Raw genomic sequence first — 18,834 nt, forward strand, 5'->3', positions numbered from 1 at the left:
TCACTAATTTAAGGTACGACATAAACATTTGGCGAGATCCATAGTTAGCTATCATATTTTCTATGTTGATCTTTTTTTTCTTATTCTCCTTTGCATAATGTTTAGATGCCGCCTCTTTATTCAGTAACGCGCTATGATTATTTCATGCCACCATCAACACACGGTTGTATTTAGCTCTTAAATACTGAAGCACACCTTTGTTTTTAGTCGATAGTCCACAATTCCATTGACCCTCTCTTTCACTCATGTAGACTTCAAGGTGTCTAGGCAAACAAACCCCGTTTCATCAACATTGTTTGTCATTCTCCAACTCGTCTTCAACCTCTGAATAGGTACGTTGATCACTGATTTGCATTGATTGTGACAACCAATCATTGCTAAACACTTACAAAAGAACGTCCTCTATAAAACATGCAATGTGTTAGATCTGTTTACGCATGTCATAGATCTGCAATAATAATTTCTACATATCGTACGATAATACCATTATAGAACCCTATTTATAGCATTAATCAATAAACGTAAAGAATTATTACACAAGAATTACCTTGTTTACTCCAGCCTGTGGTGTAACAACACAATTTTGTAATTCATTTATGTTAGTTTTGTTTCCTTGTTTCACACTGATTCTTCTTGCGAGACCACCCTGCAATTCACTATGTTTGTCGAACCGAATACTTTGGATAATGGTATCAAACATCAAACTAAAAGAGCAATTATATGAAATATATCAGATAAGCTGGTCATGGGTTCCAAATATTAGTACGACCGAAGAATACACTAACAATAACCACAAACATAAAATATGATTTTGGGTCATACTAATCGAATATTTGAGTCATGGAAACATATGGTTAAATCGGGTCATAACAAGCTGGAACTGGGTCATACGACCAAAGCATACGCTAACAATAACGAAAAATATCAACAACGACTTTTGGGTCATACTAAACGAATATTCGAGTCATGAAACATATGGTTAACTTGGGCCATAATAAGCAGGCCCTAGGTCATACGACCGGAGAATACACTAACAATAACCAAAAACCATCAGCTATGCTTTTGGGTCATACTAAACGAATATTTGGGTCATGGAAATATATGGTTACACATCGTGCAAAATAAGTTGGCCCTGGGTTCCACATTGTCACTGCACCATTACAAATTACATAATTCTCATACACAACAGTGTTCAAATATATAACTTTATCCTTGATTTATGTCATGGCTAGCAGGAATCACTTCAGTTGAGGGTTTTGTGGAAGTTTGTCGTTTTGCTTATGAAACAAAAAACCACAATTAAATACCAAAGTTCCAAAATCGAAACAAAACTACATGCATCCAAATCCCAGAATGTGAAATCGACTTACCATTCGGTGCTTTTGGGATCCGCGGTATCTTCTTCTTCGCGTTCGTTCTCTGATACACTATGTGTCGAACAACGAACTGAAGTTAAAGTTTGGCCTGATTTTGTCAAATGTATGTCAAGGTAACAAAAACTTACTAACCTTTTCCGTCATGACTAGCAGATCCAGTTGCTCGAGTGTTGACCATTGTTGAATTAGGTATTTGGTTCCCCTTCTTCGTCGATTTTCTGAAGTAGGAATAGGGTTTTTGTAGAGGAAACGATTTTCTGGAAGAGGCGATGTTTTTGTGGAGGAGACGACGAATTTGTGGACGAGACGTCGATTTTGAGCCGCGATGATTTTTTGTTGGAGGATTTTTTGTTGATTTGGCGGTAGAAGAAGAAGATTTGAGGGAAATTGGAGAGTTTTTGTTTAATGAGAGTGAAATTGAATGGCGTGGGAATCCAAGCACCAACTTAAGCGTGTGCAGTAATTACTCCCAAATCCCAATTAATCAGCGCCTAAAAAACGGAACGACGGTTCCTAATATTTTCGATTCCTAAATTACCCCGCACATGACACAGATCGGTCTTATTATGACCCATAAAAAACGAGGAGTCACTCCAAATCTTAGCCATTAATCTCCAGATCCGACGGTATAGATATAGTCTGTATTTCTATACTTAAGGAATTATTTTGGTAGATGAAGACCCTATATATATAGGGGGGTGATCAAAGTATAACTAATATTAAGTGTATAACTAGAGAACAAATCTCAGCCACTCATTATCTTAATCTAATGACTAAATTAAGTATTCATTTTCTATTAATAAAAATTGCATGGGGGTATTTTGGGAAATACATTGTTCCATATTTTGACATACACACCACATTCGTGCATACTCTCTATCTCTACGAAGGAGGTGGAGGAGCACAAATCAACCTCCTCTTAGGTGACGCCCTCCTCCACCGGCTGCCTCTCGCAGCTGCTTCTCCCGGTCATCTCTATGGCCCACTTGCTGCGCTCCGTCTCTTCCTGCTCCCCTTCAACCTCCTACCGCTTCGTCTTCATCTCCAGCGTGATGCATTAGGCGGAGATCCATTGTGAAGCGCGATGGTGGAGATAGCAGCGGCAACAGCAGATTTCAGACGGCGGCTAAAGCGCCGAGTTCCGTCAAGAAGAACTTCCGGCAGCGGGTTTTGATAGGAATATGGTATATGGCGAAGCAACTTCAACAATAGGAGAAGAATTTACATGCCCTGTTCCGGAATTGAAACATACACCATCTTAACTAAGGGTTTTTTTCCCTTTATTATTTTGCATTAACTTTAGGGGCCTTGAAAGATGGCCTAAAGAAGAAGACGACAGTGAAGAAGGTGAGGTTTGCTAACGATGATGTCATGGCGAAGTCGACAGTTGAGGCTAGCCTCCGCAGCTTAACACGTTATGATCCACTCTATGGCATGTTTAATACGCTCTGAAAATTTATGATTAATTCATCACCTTGTGCTTCAATTCATAGTCATGGAGCATGTATAAACTCTGTGGATTTTTTGAAATTGTATGAACTCAAAAAATAAAAATAAAAATGTATCACCTCTGGAAATTTACGTGTGTGTGTGTATTTGTTGGTGATGTTTGAATCTGTATATTTGTGTTTGTTTGGTCGTCGTGATTTTTGAAATGGAATAGTGTTTTTTATTTTATTTTATGATTTTTATGCTTGTGAACATGAGAGTATTTACGTGCGTGTGTGTGTATATTTGTTGGTGATGTTTGGATCTGTAAATTTTCATCATGATTTTTGAAATGGAAAGTGTTTTTGATTTTTATGAGTGTGTCGTATGCGGTGACATACTACTATGATTTTGGTTAGTTAGCATTAATGGGCTCATTAAGTAATTAGTCATTACGTCTAATTAGGAAAAAGAATAAAAGAAACATCACTATAACATTGGAACACATCACTCTTAGCATGATTTTATTTCACTGTTGTATACAAAACACCTCACTCTTAGCATTATTTTACTTCACTGTTGTTTACAAAATACATCACTCTTAGCATGATTTTACTTCACTGTTGTTTACAAAACACATCACTCTTAGCATGATTTTACTTCACTGTTGTTTACAAAACACATCACTCTTAGCATGATTTTACTTCACTGTTGTTTACAAAACACATCACCCTTAGCATTATTTTACTTCACTGTTGTTTACAAAACACATCACCCTTAGCATTATTTTACTTCACTGTTGTTTACAAAACACATCACTCTTAGCATGATTTTACTTCACTGTTGTTTACAAAACACATCACTCTTAGCATGATTTTACTTCACTATTGTTTACAAAACACATCACCCTTAGCATTATTTTACTTCACTGTTGTTTACAAAACACATCACTCTTAGCATGATTTTACTTCACTGTTGTTTACAAAACATACACATCACTCTTAGCATTATTTTACTTCACTGTTGTTTACAAAACACATCACTCTTAGCATGATTTTACTTCACTGTTGTTTACAAAACACATCACTCTTAGCATGATTTTACTTCACTGTTGTTTACAAAACACTTCACTATTAGCGTGATTTTACTTCACTGTTGTTAACAAAACACATCACTATTAGCGGGATTTTACTTCACTGTTGTTTACAAAACACATCACTATTAGCGTGATTTTACTTCACTGTTGTTTACAAAACACATCACTATTAGAATGATTTTACTTCACTGTTGTTAACAAAACGCATCACTATTATAATGATTTTACTTCTATCGTGTGTAGATCTCCGTCATCGTGTGTTACTGCTACTGCTATCCATTTTTTGACAGTGGCGGTAATCTAATTTTTTCTGTGCAATGACCATTATACCCCCGCCTTGTTATTGTAAAGTAAATTTGAGATAGATGGAACTAATTTTTCCTTTAAATTCAAAAATCAAATGTATTAATTACTAGCCCTTGATTTTCTTAATCTTGTGGCTGTGATTTGTTCTCTAGTTATGTGCTTAATGAGCACTTGCCATAGATCACTACTATATATATATATATATATACATATATATATATAGGGGTGTGTTAAGGTTCTTCACAGCTTTTCAGTCCAAGATTCTTTTTAATCACGACCCTTGGATCCTTGAATTGGATGGTTGTGATGATCTGCATTATTACACTATAATGGTGCATTATTAGTCGGTGTGCATTATTCAACTGAAAATCTGCATTATTACACTATAATGGTGTATTATTAGTCGGCGTGCATTATTCAACTAAAAATCTGCATTATTAAATGACACGTGGCATCAATCTAACCGTCGGATGACAAAATCGTAGGGTTGAGATTAAAAAGAATAATAGAACAAAAGATACAAAAAAGAAATGAATACATCCATATATATATATATATATATATATATATATATATGTGTGTGTGTGTGTGTGTGCATAATTGGATTATATCTGCAAAACAGTTGCTAAAGTGTGCAGGGAAAGAGTTCTAGTCAGTATGGTAAGAGTCGGACAACTCAGGTGAAAAGGGCATCAGAATGTTGCTATACTGACCAGTATGCATGCCAAAAAGGCTCAAGATGGAGAAGAAGGATTGCTGGGAAGATCAACCACAACAAGGGCAAAAGAGTCATTACATTAAGAAAATCTACCCTAAAAATCAAGGGCAGGCCTCCATATAAATAGACGCCACTTGAAGAGAGAATGATCATCAACTTTAGGAGCTCTACACTTAGTTAGAATTCTCTCTCGGTAGATCATTCCTTTTAGCATTGTCCTACATCTTCTCATTCCTCGCCACAGCCATGGTCACCTGAAGTTCACCAGTTCGCCGGAGTTCCGCATTATCTCGTTCCAGCCAGTTCGTCGAGTAGTGATAGTCGTTTCATCGCCCGAAGTGGCAAAACAATCTTTAATTGCTTCCGTAGTTAATCTTACTTGTTTTTCCTACGTTAGATCTGTTGCATTTTCAATACTTGCTGATTTTGAAGTACTTTGGTTGAGATCCAGACGTTTTAATGCTATGAAGTTGTCTTTGTGCATCGTTTTCTGTTTGATTCAATTTCTTTCTGCCTAGATAGTGCATATCTAGTTGCTACTTTAATTTCCAAGTGTTGAATGCATGTTTTCATTTTTATGTTGATTGTTCTGAGTTTGTGAATTGAGTTTGATGCTAGATTTAGATCCGAAATGGTTAAGTATGAATTCCAGGTTCAGATTCTGCCACCTTGCATGCTACCCAGTGCGCGTAATTTCAGTTTCGCTAGTTTAATCTTTTGATTTGGAGTTTTAATTGTTAGATCTGTTATCGTGAGTTGTTAATCTGAAACTCTCGGTGATGAATTCTGGGTTTGTTGATCTGAGTTTATTCATGTTGGAGAAGATAACATCCACATCTAAGTTTGGGACCACTTTTGCTTTTTAGTTACTTTTTGCTTTTGTCCTTACTTTTATCTACCTTTTCTGCTGGTACCCTACAGACCTGTCAGTCTAGTAACCTAACTACCACTTATTCTCTGATATTCCGTTTAGCCTTTTACAGTAACCCCGTACCTTCCACATATTTTCTGAAACATAATGTTCCCCCACTCTCACGTACACAACTGCTTATCAATCATCTTTCACACCTCCTAGTCAGTAGAGTACCACCTTAATTTCCAGTCTAGTTATAATCTCAACCCAAAGCGTAGTAGCTAACCAACCTTTCCAGAATATCACCACAATTACCAAAGCGTATTCATCTCTGTGGGATTCGACCCTTATATCCACTATACTAGTCAGTAGAAGTGGGTTGAGGAATTATTGATACCAGGTTCAGGCTTAGCTGGGACGTCCATCCTGATCAGTAGGACACATCCTTTGCTTGACGCGATACCTGCACAAACCTGCTCTTTCAAATGGCGCCGCTGCCGGGGATGAATGGCGTTATTTACTGTTCTTTTGTGTGATACTTTGGCGTACATATTGTGTATAACTTTTCTTTTTCTTTCAGTTTATGAGAAGCAGTTCGGCTCCTGACCATTGGAGACCGAAGATACTTCAACGAGGGACTATACTCGTGACCACTCGTTCTGGCCTATCGACAGCCCTGTCTGACCTAGGCACGAGTAGTAACGAAGAGCAAGACACCATAGAAGGAGGAATACCAGAACAGGTGCTACAGTTGGAGGGTAACCCAAGGATAATGGCTACCCATATAGATGAAGACCCGGAGATAGGGAAGCTGAACGCGCATACCGAAGGAGAACCGCCTCAAGCTATAGTTGTCACTCTAGGACAGAAGGCTTGTGATGTGAAGCCCCATGTTATTGCAATCCTACCCACACACTGTGGGAAAAGCTATGAATGCCGTTACGAATTCCTTCATGAGTTCTGTAAAATTTGTAGGGCACAGACAAGGCCAGCGGGGGCAACCGAGGATGACTACAGATTGAAAGCTTTGTCGTTCGTCCTAAAAGGGGAGGCCAACACATGGTTCATGCGCCTGCCACCCGACTCCAATGAGAGTTGGGCCGATTTCAAGTCAGCCTTCTTAGGTGAATTTTTTCCGTCATCTAAGACGAGTACGCTGAAGAGAGAGATAACCAGTGTGAAGCAAGGTTACGATGAACCCTTGAGTGATTATTGGGCGAAGTATATGAGTCTTTTGGATGCATGTCTGAACCATCGTATGGCCGATATAGAGATACATCATACCTTTTATGAGGGGATGAACAAGACAACAAAAGACTTGGAAAAATCGTCGTCAGGAGGAAGCTTCACACAACTAAGGGTCAGTGAAGCGAAAGGTCCTAGGGAAGCTTTTGACCGCAAAGAAGGAGTACGACAATTCAAGGGATGGCTACAGCAGAGAAAGAATTGTGAGTGCCTCGTCTACTGAACAGGAGCGGAAGATAGAGCAGAAGATGGATTTGAAAATGGAAGAGCTGAAAAAGACACTCCTGAGCGCAATCGAGAAGAACGCACCACCACCTTCCCCAACTAGGAGCTATAAGGATGCAGAGCAGGGGAATCAAGGGACAGCCTACGATCAGCCGAATGACTTCGTCAACATGGAGCAAGTCAATGCTGCAGGGTACTATAACTCTAGTGGGAGTTGGATCCAAGGGAGATAGCGGGACGCACCATGGAGGGACCATCCAAATTTTCGATGGGCAGATGGGAACCAAAATCAGAACCAAGGTCAAGGTCAGAACCAATACAACCCCCACCCGAACCAGAATTCCAACCATGGCCCAGCAAATCCCGACCACCAATCCAACTGGTCAGGAAGGAACTAACAACCCCATAACCAGAACCCACAGAACCAAAACTCAAACTCTGTCTATGTACAACCCCACCAGAGAAACTTTCAAAATTACCAGAGTCAGCATAATCAAGGTTCCCAACATCAGCAGAACCAAAACCAGTTCCAAAACCAAAACCATTTCCAAGTCCAGAACCAGAACCAGAATCAACATCACCAAGACCAGTACAACCCTCTTAGCCAGTATAACCACTACCCACCTAACCAGAACCAGCAAAACTTCCAAAATTACCCACCCAACCAAAACCCCCAGTATAACCAGCACCAAGGGCCAAATCAGTCCCAATATCCTAACAGGTCAAGGAGATCTATGGAGGACATGATGGGAGAATTGCTCGCTTCGCAGCAAAGTATCAAGGGTGAGTTGCAGTCCAATAATGAAGTAGTGCAGGGGATGCAGAATGCCCAGAAGGAGCATATGGCGAACATAGACATGATGAATAGGCAATTGGCTCAGCTGGCGAGTTCAATGGGTGAAATGAAGGGGAATTCAGGAAAACTCCCATCCACAGTCCATGTTCCTGAAAAGGAAAATGTGAGCAAGGTCACATTGTGGTCCGGTACTGCCTATGAGGGGCCCCAACCGAAGAAGTCCAACAAAGAGCCTAGTGGGACGAATATACTGAAGGATGTCGTCTCGGAAGGAGAGCTCAACAGACCTCTACCTCAGATACAGGATCCATTCTTTTTGGATGAAGCGCCATTGGAAAAGGGTGAAACAAAAGGCGTACTGCCCATGAGAGACTCTCTAAAGGAAACGGAACCCACGAAGGAGACTCCAACCCCGAATGTGCCCCAGAGAGACTCTGGAAAGGATGTTGAAGAACCGCTTGAAGAGGAGAAAGGAAAAAAACCATTCCCTTACCGTTTCGTGACCAAGTGGAAGAAGGAAAACCCAGTGGATTACTTGTCAATTTTTGGGAAGCTGGATGTCACCATACCATTCCTCCAAGCCGTGAAGCTGCCCCCACTTGGAAAATTTATCAAGGAGTTCATAGCCGGGAAGGCCTAGAATGATGGAAAGATCATGGTGGAAGGGATAGCGTCAGTGATTGTGCAGGAAAAGCTACCGCCCAAGAGAGCCGATCCAGGTATGTTCACTTTGCCTATAACTATAGAAGATGTAAAAATCGAGCATGCAATGTGTTATCTGGGAGCTTCTATAAATGTTATGCCAATGTCAGTTTATAATCGGCTGAATGGAGTAACATTATCGAGCACTAGGGTATTAATCCAACTGGCTGATAGGTCATGCATAAATCCTGAGGGTGTGTTAGAAAATGTGTTGGTGAGAGTGCATAATTTTACTTATCCTGCTGACTTTTATGTGATCAAGATGAGTGAGTTTGAAGCTAGGGAGTCTAGTGGTATTTTGCTAGGGAGACCGTTTTTAAGAACAGTTAAGACAATCGTGGACATGGCTGAAGGGACAATTTGTATTGATTTTCATTGGTAGAAATTCACATTTGATATCAATGAGGCAATGAAAAAGCTTATCGATTCTGAGAATCTATGGTACGTTGATGTAATTGACCCCCTAGTCCAAGATTTTCTTGAGACTGAATTATTACAGGAAAAACTCCAAGCATTGGATGTGTATGAGCAGCCTGACGTAGAAGCGGCTGCATGGTGCGATCTGATCAGTAGCCAAGGGTTAACTGACGAAGAGATAGAATGAGCAAATAAGGATTTCCGTAAGAAATCGGAATTTATTGGAGCCGCAGGGGCTCAGCTACCAGTCAGTACAGAGGAAATTTCAGATGAAGAGTTAGGAAAAGAGAGGGATGCTGCGAGGAGCATTCTAGCAGCTGACATACTTCTCCCACAAGTTGAATTGAAAAAACTACCAGCAACCCTGAAGTATGCTTTCTTAGGGGAGGAAAACTCATACCCAGTGATTATCAGCAGCAGTCTGACGAAAGAACAAGAGGCAAGGCTACTGACCATTCTAGGCAGGAACAAAAAAACAATTGGATGGAGCCTTACAGATCTGGTAGGGATAAGCCCCAATGTCTGTATGCATCATATCAGGCTAGAAGAAGGAGCGAAAGCACATCGAGATTCGCAGAGGAAGGTGAACCCCAACATGCGGGAGGAAATATTGAAAGAAATCTTGAAGTTGCTGTCATTGGGAATTATCTATTCGGTACCCGATAGCGAGTGGGTCAGCCTTGTCCACATGGTCCCCAAGAAGTCAGGGATTCAAGTGGTTCAGAATGAGAAGAATGAGCCAATACCAACAAGGCTAGTTACTGGTTGGCGGATGTGCATAGACTACCGCAAACTGAATGCCGCAACCAGGAAAGACCACTTCCCCCTACTGTTCATCGACTTGATGTTGGAGCGTCTGGCTGGGAAGAAATACTTCTATTTTTTAGATGGGTACAGCGGGTATTTTCAAATCTACGTGGACCCTGAAGACCAGGACAAAACCACCTTTACTTGCCCATTTGGAACTTACGCGTACAGACGCATGCCATTCGGTCTTTGCAACGCTCCAGAAACATTCTAACGATGCATGATGAGCATATTTTCCGATCTGATTGAGGAGTGCATAGAGATATTCATGGATGACTTTACAGTCTACGGGGACTCGTTCGACTCATGCCTTCATCACTTGGACATAGTTTTGGGGAGGTGTCAAGCAAAGAGCCTGGTCTTGAATTTTGAGAAGTGTCATTTCATGGTCACAGAAGGGATCGTCCTAGGACACGTGGTGTCAGAGAGAGGTATACAGGTGGATCAAGCCAAAGTGGACGTCATTTCCAAACTGACATTCCCTACTGACCAGAAGGGAATAAGGGGTTTTCTGAGGCATGTAGGATTTTATCGACGATTTATTAAGGACTTCGCCAAAATAGCCCAACCCCTTACCAGACTTCTTCAAAATGAGGTGGAATTCAATTTTGATGAACAGTGCAAGGCTGCTTTCAACCTCCTCAAAGAAAAGCTGGTGTCTGCACCAATTATCCGGGCTCCTGACTGGGATCATCCGTTCGAAGTGATGTGTGATGCCAGCGACTATGCAGTGGGAGCTGTTCTGGCTAGAAAATCGAGGGAAAAAGGTATGTGATCTTTTATGCGTCTAAAACTTTAAATCAAGCTCAAAGGAATTATGACACCACTGAGAAGGAGATGCTGGCCGTGGTGCATTCGTTCGAGAAGTTTCGGCAGTACTTGTTGGGATCCAAAGTCATCGTCTATACTGACCATGTAGCCATTAAGTACCTGATTACCAAGAAAGAATCCAAACCACGCTTGATCCGTTGGGTTCTTCTGTTACAAGAGTTCGATTGGGAGGTGGAAGACAAGAAAGAGGTCGAGAATAAAGTCGCAGATCATTTGAGCAGGATAGTGCACGATGGGAGCAGTGAGGAGGTACACGACCGATTTCCGGAAGAACACCTATGTGAAGTGATTTTTGTCATTAGAAAAATTGATTGGGAGGAAGTGATGAAGCTTACTGGCCAGAATGTGACAGAAAAAGGGAAAGAAAAAGTATGGCAGGAGCCATGGTATGCGAACCTAGCCAACTACCTAGTTTCGGGAGAGCTTCCAGAAGTGCCAAACATCACCAAAGCTCAAAGAATGAAGATCAAGAGTGAAGCAAAATACTACTTTTGGGACGACCCATATCTTTGGAAAGTAGGAGCAGATCAAGTGATAAGAAGATGCGTTCCTGATTGGGAGCAAATGGACGTACTAATACATTGCCACTCCTTGGCCTGTGGAGGACACTTCGGTCCCAAGAAAACGGCAAGGAAGATCTTGGATAGAGGATTTTATTGGCCAACTCTCAACAAAGATGCCTATGAATTCTGTAGAGGTTGTGAGCGTTGTCAACTGACCGGTGGGATCTCTGCACGAGATGAAATGCAACAAGTCCCGGTCATTGTTTGTGAGTTGTTTGACATATGGGGGATGGACTTCATGGGTCCTTTTCCCTCGTCTTATGGGAACTTGTATGTCTTAGTCGCAGTTGACTACGTATCTAAGTGGGTAGAAGCCAAGGCCACAAGCACGTGTGAGGCGAAGGAGGTGGCCAAGTTTCTCAAGAGCAATATTTTCAGTCGATTCGGAGTACCAAGAGCCATCATATCCGATCAGGGAACTCACTTCTGTAACCGCACAATCGAAGCCTTGATGAAGAAGTACGGCGTGTACCACAAATTATCTAGCCCCTACCACCCGCAAGCGAACTGTCAAGCAGAGATCTCTAACCGAGAGATAAAGAAGATTCTAGAAAAAACCGTCAATCCTTCTAGGAAGGACTGGAGTGTGAGGTTAGAGGATGCTCTGTGGGCGTAGCGGACAGCCTACAAAACTCCCATAGGAATGTCCCCGTACTGAATCGTTTTTGGAAAGATGTGCCACTTACCAGCGGGGATCGAGCACCGAGCATACTGGGCAGTACAGAAAGTTAATATGGATGCTAGGGCCTGTGAAGAGGAAAGGAAGCTGCAACTACAGGAGTTAGAAGAACTTATATTGGAATCGTTTGATTCCGCCATGTGGTGTAAGGAGAGAACTAAATTATGGCACGATAGAAATCTACGGACCAAAGACCTCCATGTTGGCCAGAAAGTACTACTCTTCCAGTCGAGATTGAAGATAATGCCTGGGAAGCTCAAGTCAAAGTGGACAGGACCCTATGTCATAACCGCACTCCATTCTAATGGAGCAGTGGAGATTTCAGGGAGTATTCCTAACTCGGAACCTTTTATCGTAAATGGACATAGGCTGAAAGTGTTTAGGGAGAATAGTGATGTGGGTGTAGTGGATGAGATCCCACTGCAACCACATACTAAGGTTGCATACTGACCGGAAGTATAGGGATTTGGAGTTCCACTGGGCTAGTCTCTTTTGAGCGAAGTTTGCACATACTGGCCAAGTAGAATTCCAAATTTCCTAAGGGAAATGTAAATATTGTAAATATGTGGTAGTTAATTAAATCTCTGCATGCAATTAAAATTAAAATCCAAAAATATTTTTCGGTCCTTAAATTTAATTTGGAGTACGTACTGACCACCAGAATGCCATTTTGGTGAAACTCTCAATTTTATTTAAGTGTCCTTTTTACTTTATTACTAATCTGGGAAAATATAGGGGGAAATCATTGAGGGACGAAATTTGAATTGGGATTGTTGCAGCTTTGCAGGCGGACAGCGACTGGGAGGGCGCGTGTGCAGAGAATGACAGACGACGTCCAATCAGGAGGCAGCGCTCTCAACCGTCTCCCACACGAATCGACGCAAACCTGGAAACCGCTCATAGCCGGTTACAGACTCTCAACTACCCATTCTACTCTCATATCCAAACCATTTCCCCCTTCATCTCACAAACCCTCGCCTGCAATTTCTCTCTTCCGAAAATTCCCAACATTCACCAGAAACCAACACCACATTACCACCAGAAACCACCAACTCAAGCCATGGGGAAGATGAAATGGGTAAAGAAACAAACCGGTGAGAAACCCCCTTCAATCCGTCAGGAAGAAAACCCAGAATTGCAACCACCAACGGAAGAACGGCCTCCGAACCCACAACCACAGGAGCCGATTCCTCAAGTTCGGCAATGGTTTCTTTGGACGTAATGACGGAGTTCCTCAGACAGCAGGACCCGAATCGAGATTGGGCGGCCGAGTTGGCCAGTTTTAGCCGAATCGGGGGCAAATGGAGCATGACCGGAGAAACCCCGACAGTACCTGCATCAGAACCGATTGTGCAACCCACAACACAACCACCCACTTCTGTTCCGACTTCCTCAACAACTCTACCAGAATGGGAATCTCCCTCGACAACCGCACCATCGGAACCTTCGAAACCCTCCCCGACTTGCCAAGAAATCGAATCAATGGATATTGACCCCATCTCCGCCTATTACGACTCTGACCCAGGAGAAGGTGGGAGAAAAAAGAGCGAGGATCCGACGAGCCTGGAAGGGGGAGATGAACCAGATAGAACGCCGACAGCGGAGTCCACCCCTCAAGAGATGGCGAGGGAAGAGATAGATCTGAATGAAACGGCCAGAAAGCAAGGCCTTATGACAGATGAGGAGTTTGAGGCGCTGTTGAAGGAGGTAACCTGTGAGGAAGAAGAAGATGCATCGGAGGCAGTAAGAGAGGGTGAAGAAGCTAGTACAAGGAACGACCCAGAAGGCCCAGCTCATCAGCCAGAAGAAGAGGTGGAAGAGAGGCAAACCGGAGGACGAGTACCACAGTCAGTGACTCCCCAGCCAGACGCAGGGGAGAGTGATGCGCATATTGATCAGGAGGAGACAGTAGCAAGAACAGAGGTACCAGGATCAGTGGCACCTCCAGTGTTGAAACCGAAAGTGGTCAAAAGGAAATTGGTGTTGAGGGACGATCCCAAGGCAGTACGACCAAAACCGAAGAGAGTATCGCAGAGATGCCTAGGAAAATGGGCATCCAGCAAGATGAAGGCGAACACAGCAGCAGATCCAGTTGAAGTTTTAAGTGACGAAGAAAGGGTGACTCCCACAAAACCTGGGGAGGAATCCTTTCCAGCTACTAACTTGGAAGATGCATCGACGGCAACTGAAGTGGTCTCCACAACGCCGAGTGACCAGAGGGATGAGGCTGAGTAGATGGCTGAGGGTCTGGACCTCGCATCTGAGTCAGTAGGTCACGTCGAGCCAAGAGATGATAGTACACATACCCGCGTGGAGACCTGCCTTACTGCCCAGGACAAGCCTTCAACACAAGAAGAGAAGAAACCGGAAGAGGATGAAGACAGAGATAAAAGCAGGTACCGCGAGGAGAGAAAGAGAAAAGGGAACATAGGCCCCTGTTAAGAGAAAGCCAAGCATCAAGAAGCAACGCACAGTGAACATAGGCATCGTCATCACAGACCCAGCTCAGAGAACCCCACCGCACCGTCAGGAGACAAACGACAGCGACTATGCTGCTAGTGAAGAGTCGGGATCCGACAGCGACATCTCCCTGGAGGATGAAGAGTATGGTGAACAACAGCTTCCACTGAACCATCGGGAACTGGTACAAAGGTACTCCATTTCCCTTCCCTCGATGAGTTGGATGCCCGTGAACCTTTTCTATCTTATGTGCGTGCGTTAGAATTTGATTGGTTATTGGAGAATAGGGATCTGAATATCCCTATTAGGCTAGCGAAGGAGTTTTTCACTACATTCAGATTTATGGTCACCTCAGACTTGGACGAGGAGTCAATAAGCTTTAGGTTGTTTGGAGGAGAGATAAGCATGAGTTTGATTGAGTGGACAGTCCGTTTAGGGATGTGTAGTTTAGAGGAGGCCATAGGGCCGGAGTGGACAAGCAGGGAACGGGGGATTCCCCGTAGGCACTTAGACTTTGAGCCCCAGGAGGCATGGGGGGAATTAACTCACCCGGACGCTGGGCAGTTTGCTTCCACTATCTCTCGCTCGATCCACTTCAACAACCCGATCTTACGCCTGGTACAACTCTACTTGGATTTCAACTTGCTGGGGCAGTCGAATTCAGCTGTCCGAACATCGATGACAGAACTATACCTCATTTGGTGCGCCAAGCGCGGGAGGAAATTACATCTGGGTTTCTGGACAGCTTATCAGTGTCATCTCATTGCCACCCATCCCGCGAGAAATCTCTCCCTCTGTCATATCTTGGGAGCATTCGTAAAGAACAATATCATTACCTCGCAGGATGAAGGCTTATCCCCCCTAATCATGGTCGACCCTTCTGGTCTGTTTGATACACCTTTCTTCGTCCGAACGAATACTGTTTACATGAGGCGGGGAGTATCGCGTTTCTACGCTATGGGAGAAGAAGCTATCCTGGTTGGAAGAGCTGCAGCAGGCCAGGGAACAAAAGCTCAAGTGCAGAGGCAAGAGAGATTGGCGAGAGCAGTGGCAGAGCTAGCAGAGGAGAATAGGCAGGCCAAAGCGGAGTTGACCCGCTTGACCAATGTAATGGAAAAAATTCTAAGGGAGTTAGCGCAAGGGAAGACAATCCGAGGAGTTGGACCGAGTGGCCACGGAGGCCAGACTGATGAACCAAGAGTAACCGAGAAAGAAGTAACCGAGACAGAAGTGGAAGCGAGAGAGGAAAAAAGTACCGAGGAACCGGCAGAATCTGAGAGAAGTGAATCCGAATCCGAGAGAGAGGAGTTCGAAGAACCACCTGCACCAACCCCTGCCCCACGGAGGAGCAGGAGAAATATATGACCACCCCACTGACTAGTATGTTTTCTTTTCTTTTTAATTTGAAGTTTTTATTTGTTATTTTTGTTGTTTTTAGGTAGAGTAAATTTGTGTAGCATGTGAGTGTAAACCCTATTCATAACACTTAGACTATTCAATAGTCTAAGTGTGAGAAGTACGAGGTTTACTACTTTGACGCATCTGTTTGTGTTTATGTTGTTTTCTTTTCGTGTGCATGTTAACTCACACTTAGCCTACTGCGTAGCCTAAGTGTGAGGAGTTTATGTATATATGTGTTTGTTTTTGTTGAGCTCTGTTTAGGTTTAAAACTCTCCCACTTAGCCTATTGCATAGTCTAAGTGTGACAAGTTTTTAGTATCAGCATGTGTCGTTCTGTTTTGGTATGTCTGTGTGTCAGCCATACTAGCCATTACCTTTTCCACTTCACAGCCTTATCTGAGGGCAGACACTTGTGAAGTGGGAGGGGGGATGCAATGGCCAGTATGACATATGTGTATACGTGTAGTCTGTGTTTAGTGTTTGGGTAGTGTTTTTCTAGGTCTAGTTTTTTTTTTCTTATACGTGTTGATTGAGCTTAAAACTCAACTGTCTCGAGCTGACGGTGAGGGGAATTGAGGGAGATAGGACATGCTGGACAATCTAAACCACCCCCCATAGTATCTCCTAGTCAGTACAGATGATGCATGAATGAGAGAAAAACCCATCCTTAGAGCCAAACACAAGCCCTCTTAAAATGTGAGTTAAAAGCCTTAAGTGGACCCACTTTCCACCAAACTAGAAAAGAAAATAGTGGCGGCCACATGATGCCTAGGGTAAGGTGGCCGTGTGTAGCAAGACCTGAAGGCAGTAGGAACCCCCCTCCCAAAAAAAACCACCTTTAGAACCTTTTTTCTAAGCCATATCTACACCCATATATAACCCCCTAGCCACTGGGACTGTGTGTGTGCGAGGCATAAGGCAAGAAGGCAACTGGCCAGAAGGACATACAAGAAAGAAATCAACTGGAGAAAGAAATCGAGAAGCAAGGAGAAAACTGACCAGGAAAAAATTCCATGCCCAAAAAAGATAAGAAGGAATAAGGTTGGAGAAGCCACATAAAGAATGCTGAAGAAAATGGTCGAAAATACTTGACCACACAAAAAAAAAGAAAGAGAAAAGAAGGAATAAGGGTGGCGAGCCACAAGACGCTACTGACCAGTTGGAGACCAGTATCAGAAAATGTCCAATAGAGAGAAGTAGCAGCCGAAAGCTCAAATGCGCATAGTTCTCCCACATCAAAATAAGTAGTAGTTTTGAGCCTTAGAGCCTTAGGAACATCCACCCCAAACGCTACAAACCAATAGCCCCGTTACAAGCCTTAAAGACCTTCAGGAGCTGCACATGAGATCTGAGTTCGAAGCATCTGTGGTTCAGCATTATGAAAGAATACAGTCCTAACATCCCTGGTGAGGAATGAGTGACTGAGCGAATCTAATGTTTGGCCGCGAGGATGGGTGATCTTGACGAGCAGATGTACTGACTGGGAAGGAAAAGGGGGCGGCAGAAATTCAAGGCTGTCTAAGGCCGGATTGCACCTGATCACAAGGGGAGGGATGGTTGAAAATATAGCCCGATTAATGTGTTTAAGTGTTTTGTGTGTTTATGTGTTTTTTTATTTGCGTCTAGTTTAGAGTATAGTTTAGGACAGAGTCGGTCAGGGGTGTAACCAAGCTAGAATTAGACCTATTTCTTTTTGTTTGTTCTTCACGCTTCAGGACAAGCATGTGGTAAGTATGAGCAGTTTGATAAGTCATATTCTAGGCCTTGGTTACTGGTCAGTATAACGTGCATAATTGGATTATATCTGCAAAACAGTTGCTAAAGTGTGCAGGGAAAGAGTTCTAGTCAGTATGGTAAGAGTCGGACAACTTAGGTGAAAAGGGCATCAGAATGTTGCTATACTGACCAGTATGCATGCCAAAAAGGCTCGAGATGGAGAAGAAGGATTGCTGGGAAGATCAACCACAACAAGGGAAAAAGAGTCATTACATGAAGAAAGTCTACCCTAAAAATCAAGGGCAGGCCTACATATAAATAGACGCCACTTGAAGAGTAATGATCATCAACTTTAGGAGCTCTACACTTAGTTAGAATTCTCTCTCGGTAGATCATTCCTTTCAGCATTGTCCTACATCTTCTCATTCCTCGCCACAGCCATGGTCACCTGAAGTTCACTAGTTCACCGGAGTTCCGCATTATCTCCTTCCAGCCAGTTCGTCGCGTAGTGATAGTCGTTTCATCGCCCGGAGTGGCAAAACAATCTTTAATTGCTTTCGTAGTTAATCTTTGTTGTTTTTCCTACGTTGGATCTGTTGCATTTTCAATACTTGCTGATTTTGAAGTACTTTGGTTGAGATCCAGACGTTTTAATGCTATGAAGTTGTCTTTGTGCATCGTTTTCTGTTTGATTCAGTTTCTTTCTGCCTAGATAGTGTAGATCTAATTGCTACTGTAATTTCCAAGTGTTGAATGCATGTTTTCATTTTTAAGTTGATCGTTCTGAGTTTGTGAATTGAGTTTGATGCTAGATTTAGATCCGAAATGGTTAAGTGTGAATTCCAGGTTCAGATTCTGCCACCTTGCATGCTACCCAGTGCGCGTAATTTCAGTTTCGCTAGTTTAATCTTTTGATTTGGAGTTTTAATTGTTAGATCTGTTTTCGTGAGTTGTTAATCTGAAACTCTCGTTGATGAATTCTCGATTTGTTGATCTGAGTTTATTCATGTTGGAGAAGATAACATCCACATCTAAGTTATCCAAGCCCCTTGGCCTAGCGGTAAAAGGGTGCTGGATACCGCGTCCATCTTGGAGGTCTCGAGTTCGAACCCTGGGTGGCGTAATTTGTCTTTCCTCCTTGTTATAGGAGTTGATTTGTAATTTCTCCTTCATATATATGATATAAATATATGAAGTTAATTTATAAAAAAAAAA

At 42.7% G+C, this 18,834-nt stretch overlaps 1 protein-coding gene across 1 annotated transcript; it reads left to right on the plus strand.

The window, feature by feature from the left end:
• The first annotated feature begins 13,263 nt into the window (after window positions 1–13,263).
• LOC121808904 (proline-, glutamic acid- and leucine-rich protein 1-like) lies at window positions 13,264–14,277 on the plus strand. The gene has a single exon (XM_042209465.1). The coding sequence runs from the start codon at window positions 13,264–13,266 to the stop codon at window positions 14,275–14,277; it is 1,014 nt and encodes a 337-aa protein (XP_042065399.1).
• Window positions 14,278–18,834: the final 4,557 nt, after the last annotated feature.

This window comes from Salvia splendens, chromosome 6, assembly GCF_004379255.2.
Source record: "Salvia splendens isolate huo1 chromosome 6, SspV2, whole genome shotgun sequence".
Classification (NCBI taxonomy): domain Eukaryota; kingdom Viridiplantae; phylum Streptophyta; class Magnoliopsida; order Lamiales; family Lamiaceae; genus Salvia; species Salvia splendens.

Coding starts and splice junctions, on each gene's coding strand:
- LOC121808904 (XM_042209465.1), top strand. CDS start 13,264: ATGACGGAGTTCCTCAGACAGCAGGACCCGAATCGAGATTGGGCGGCC.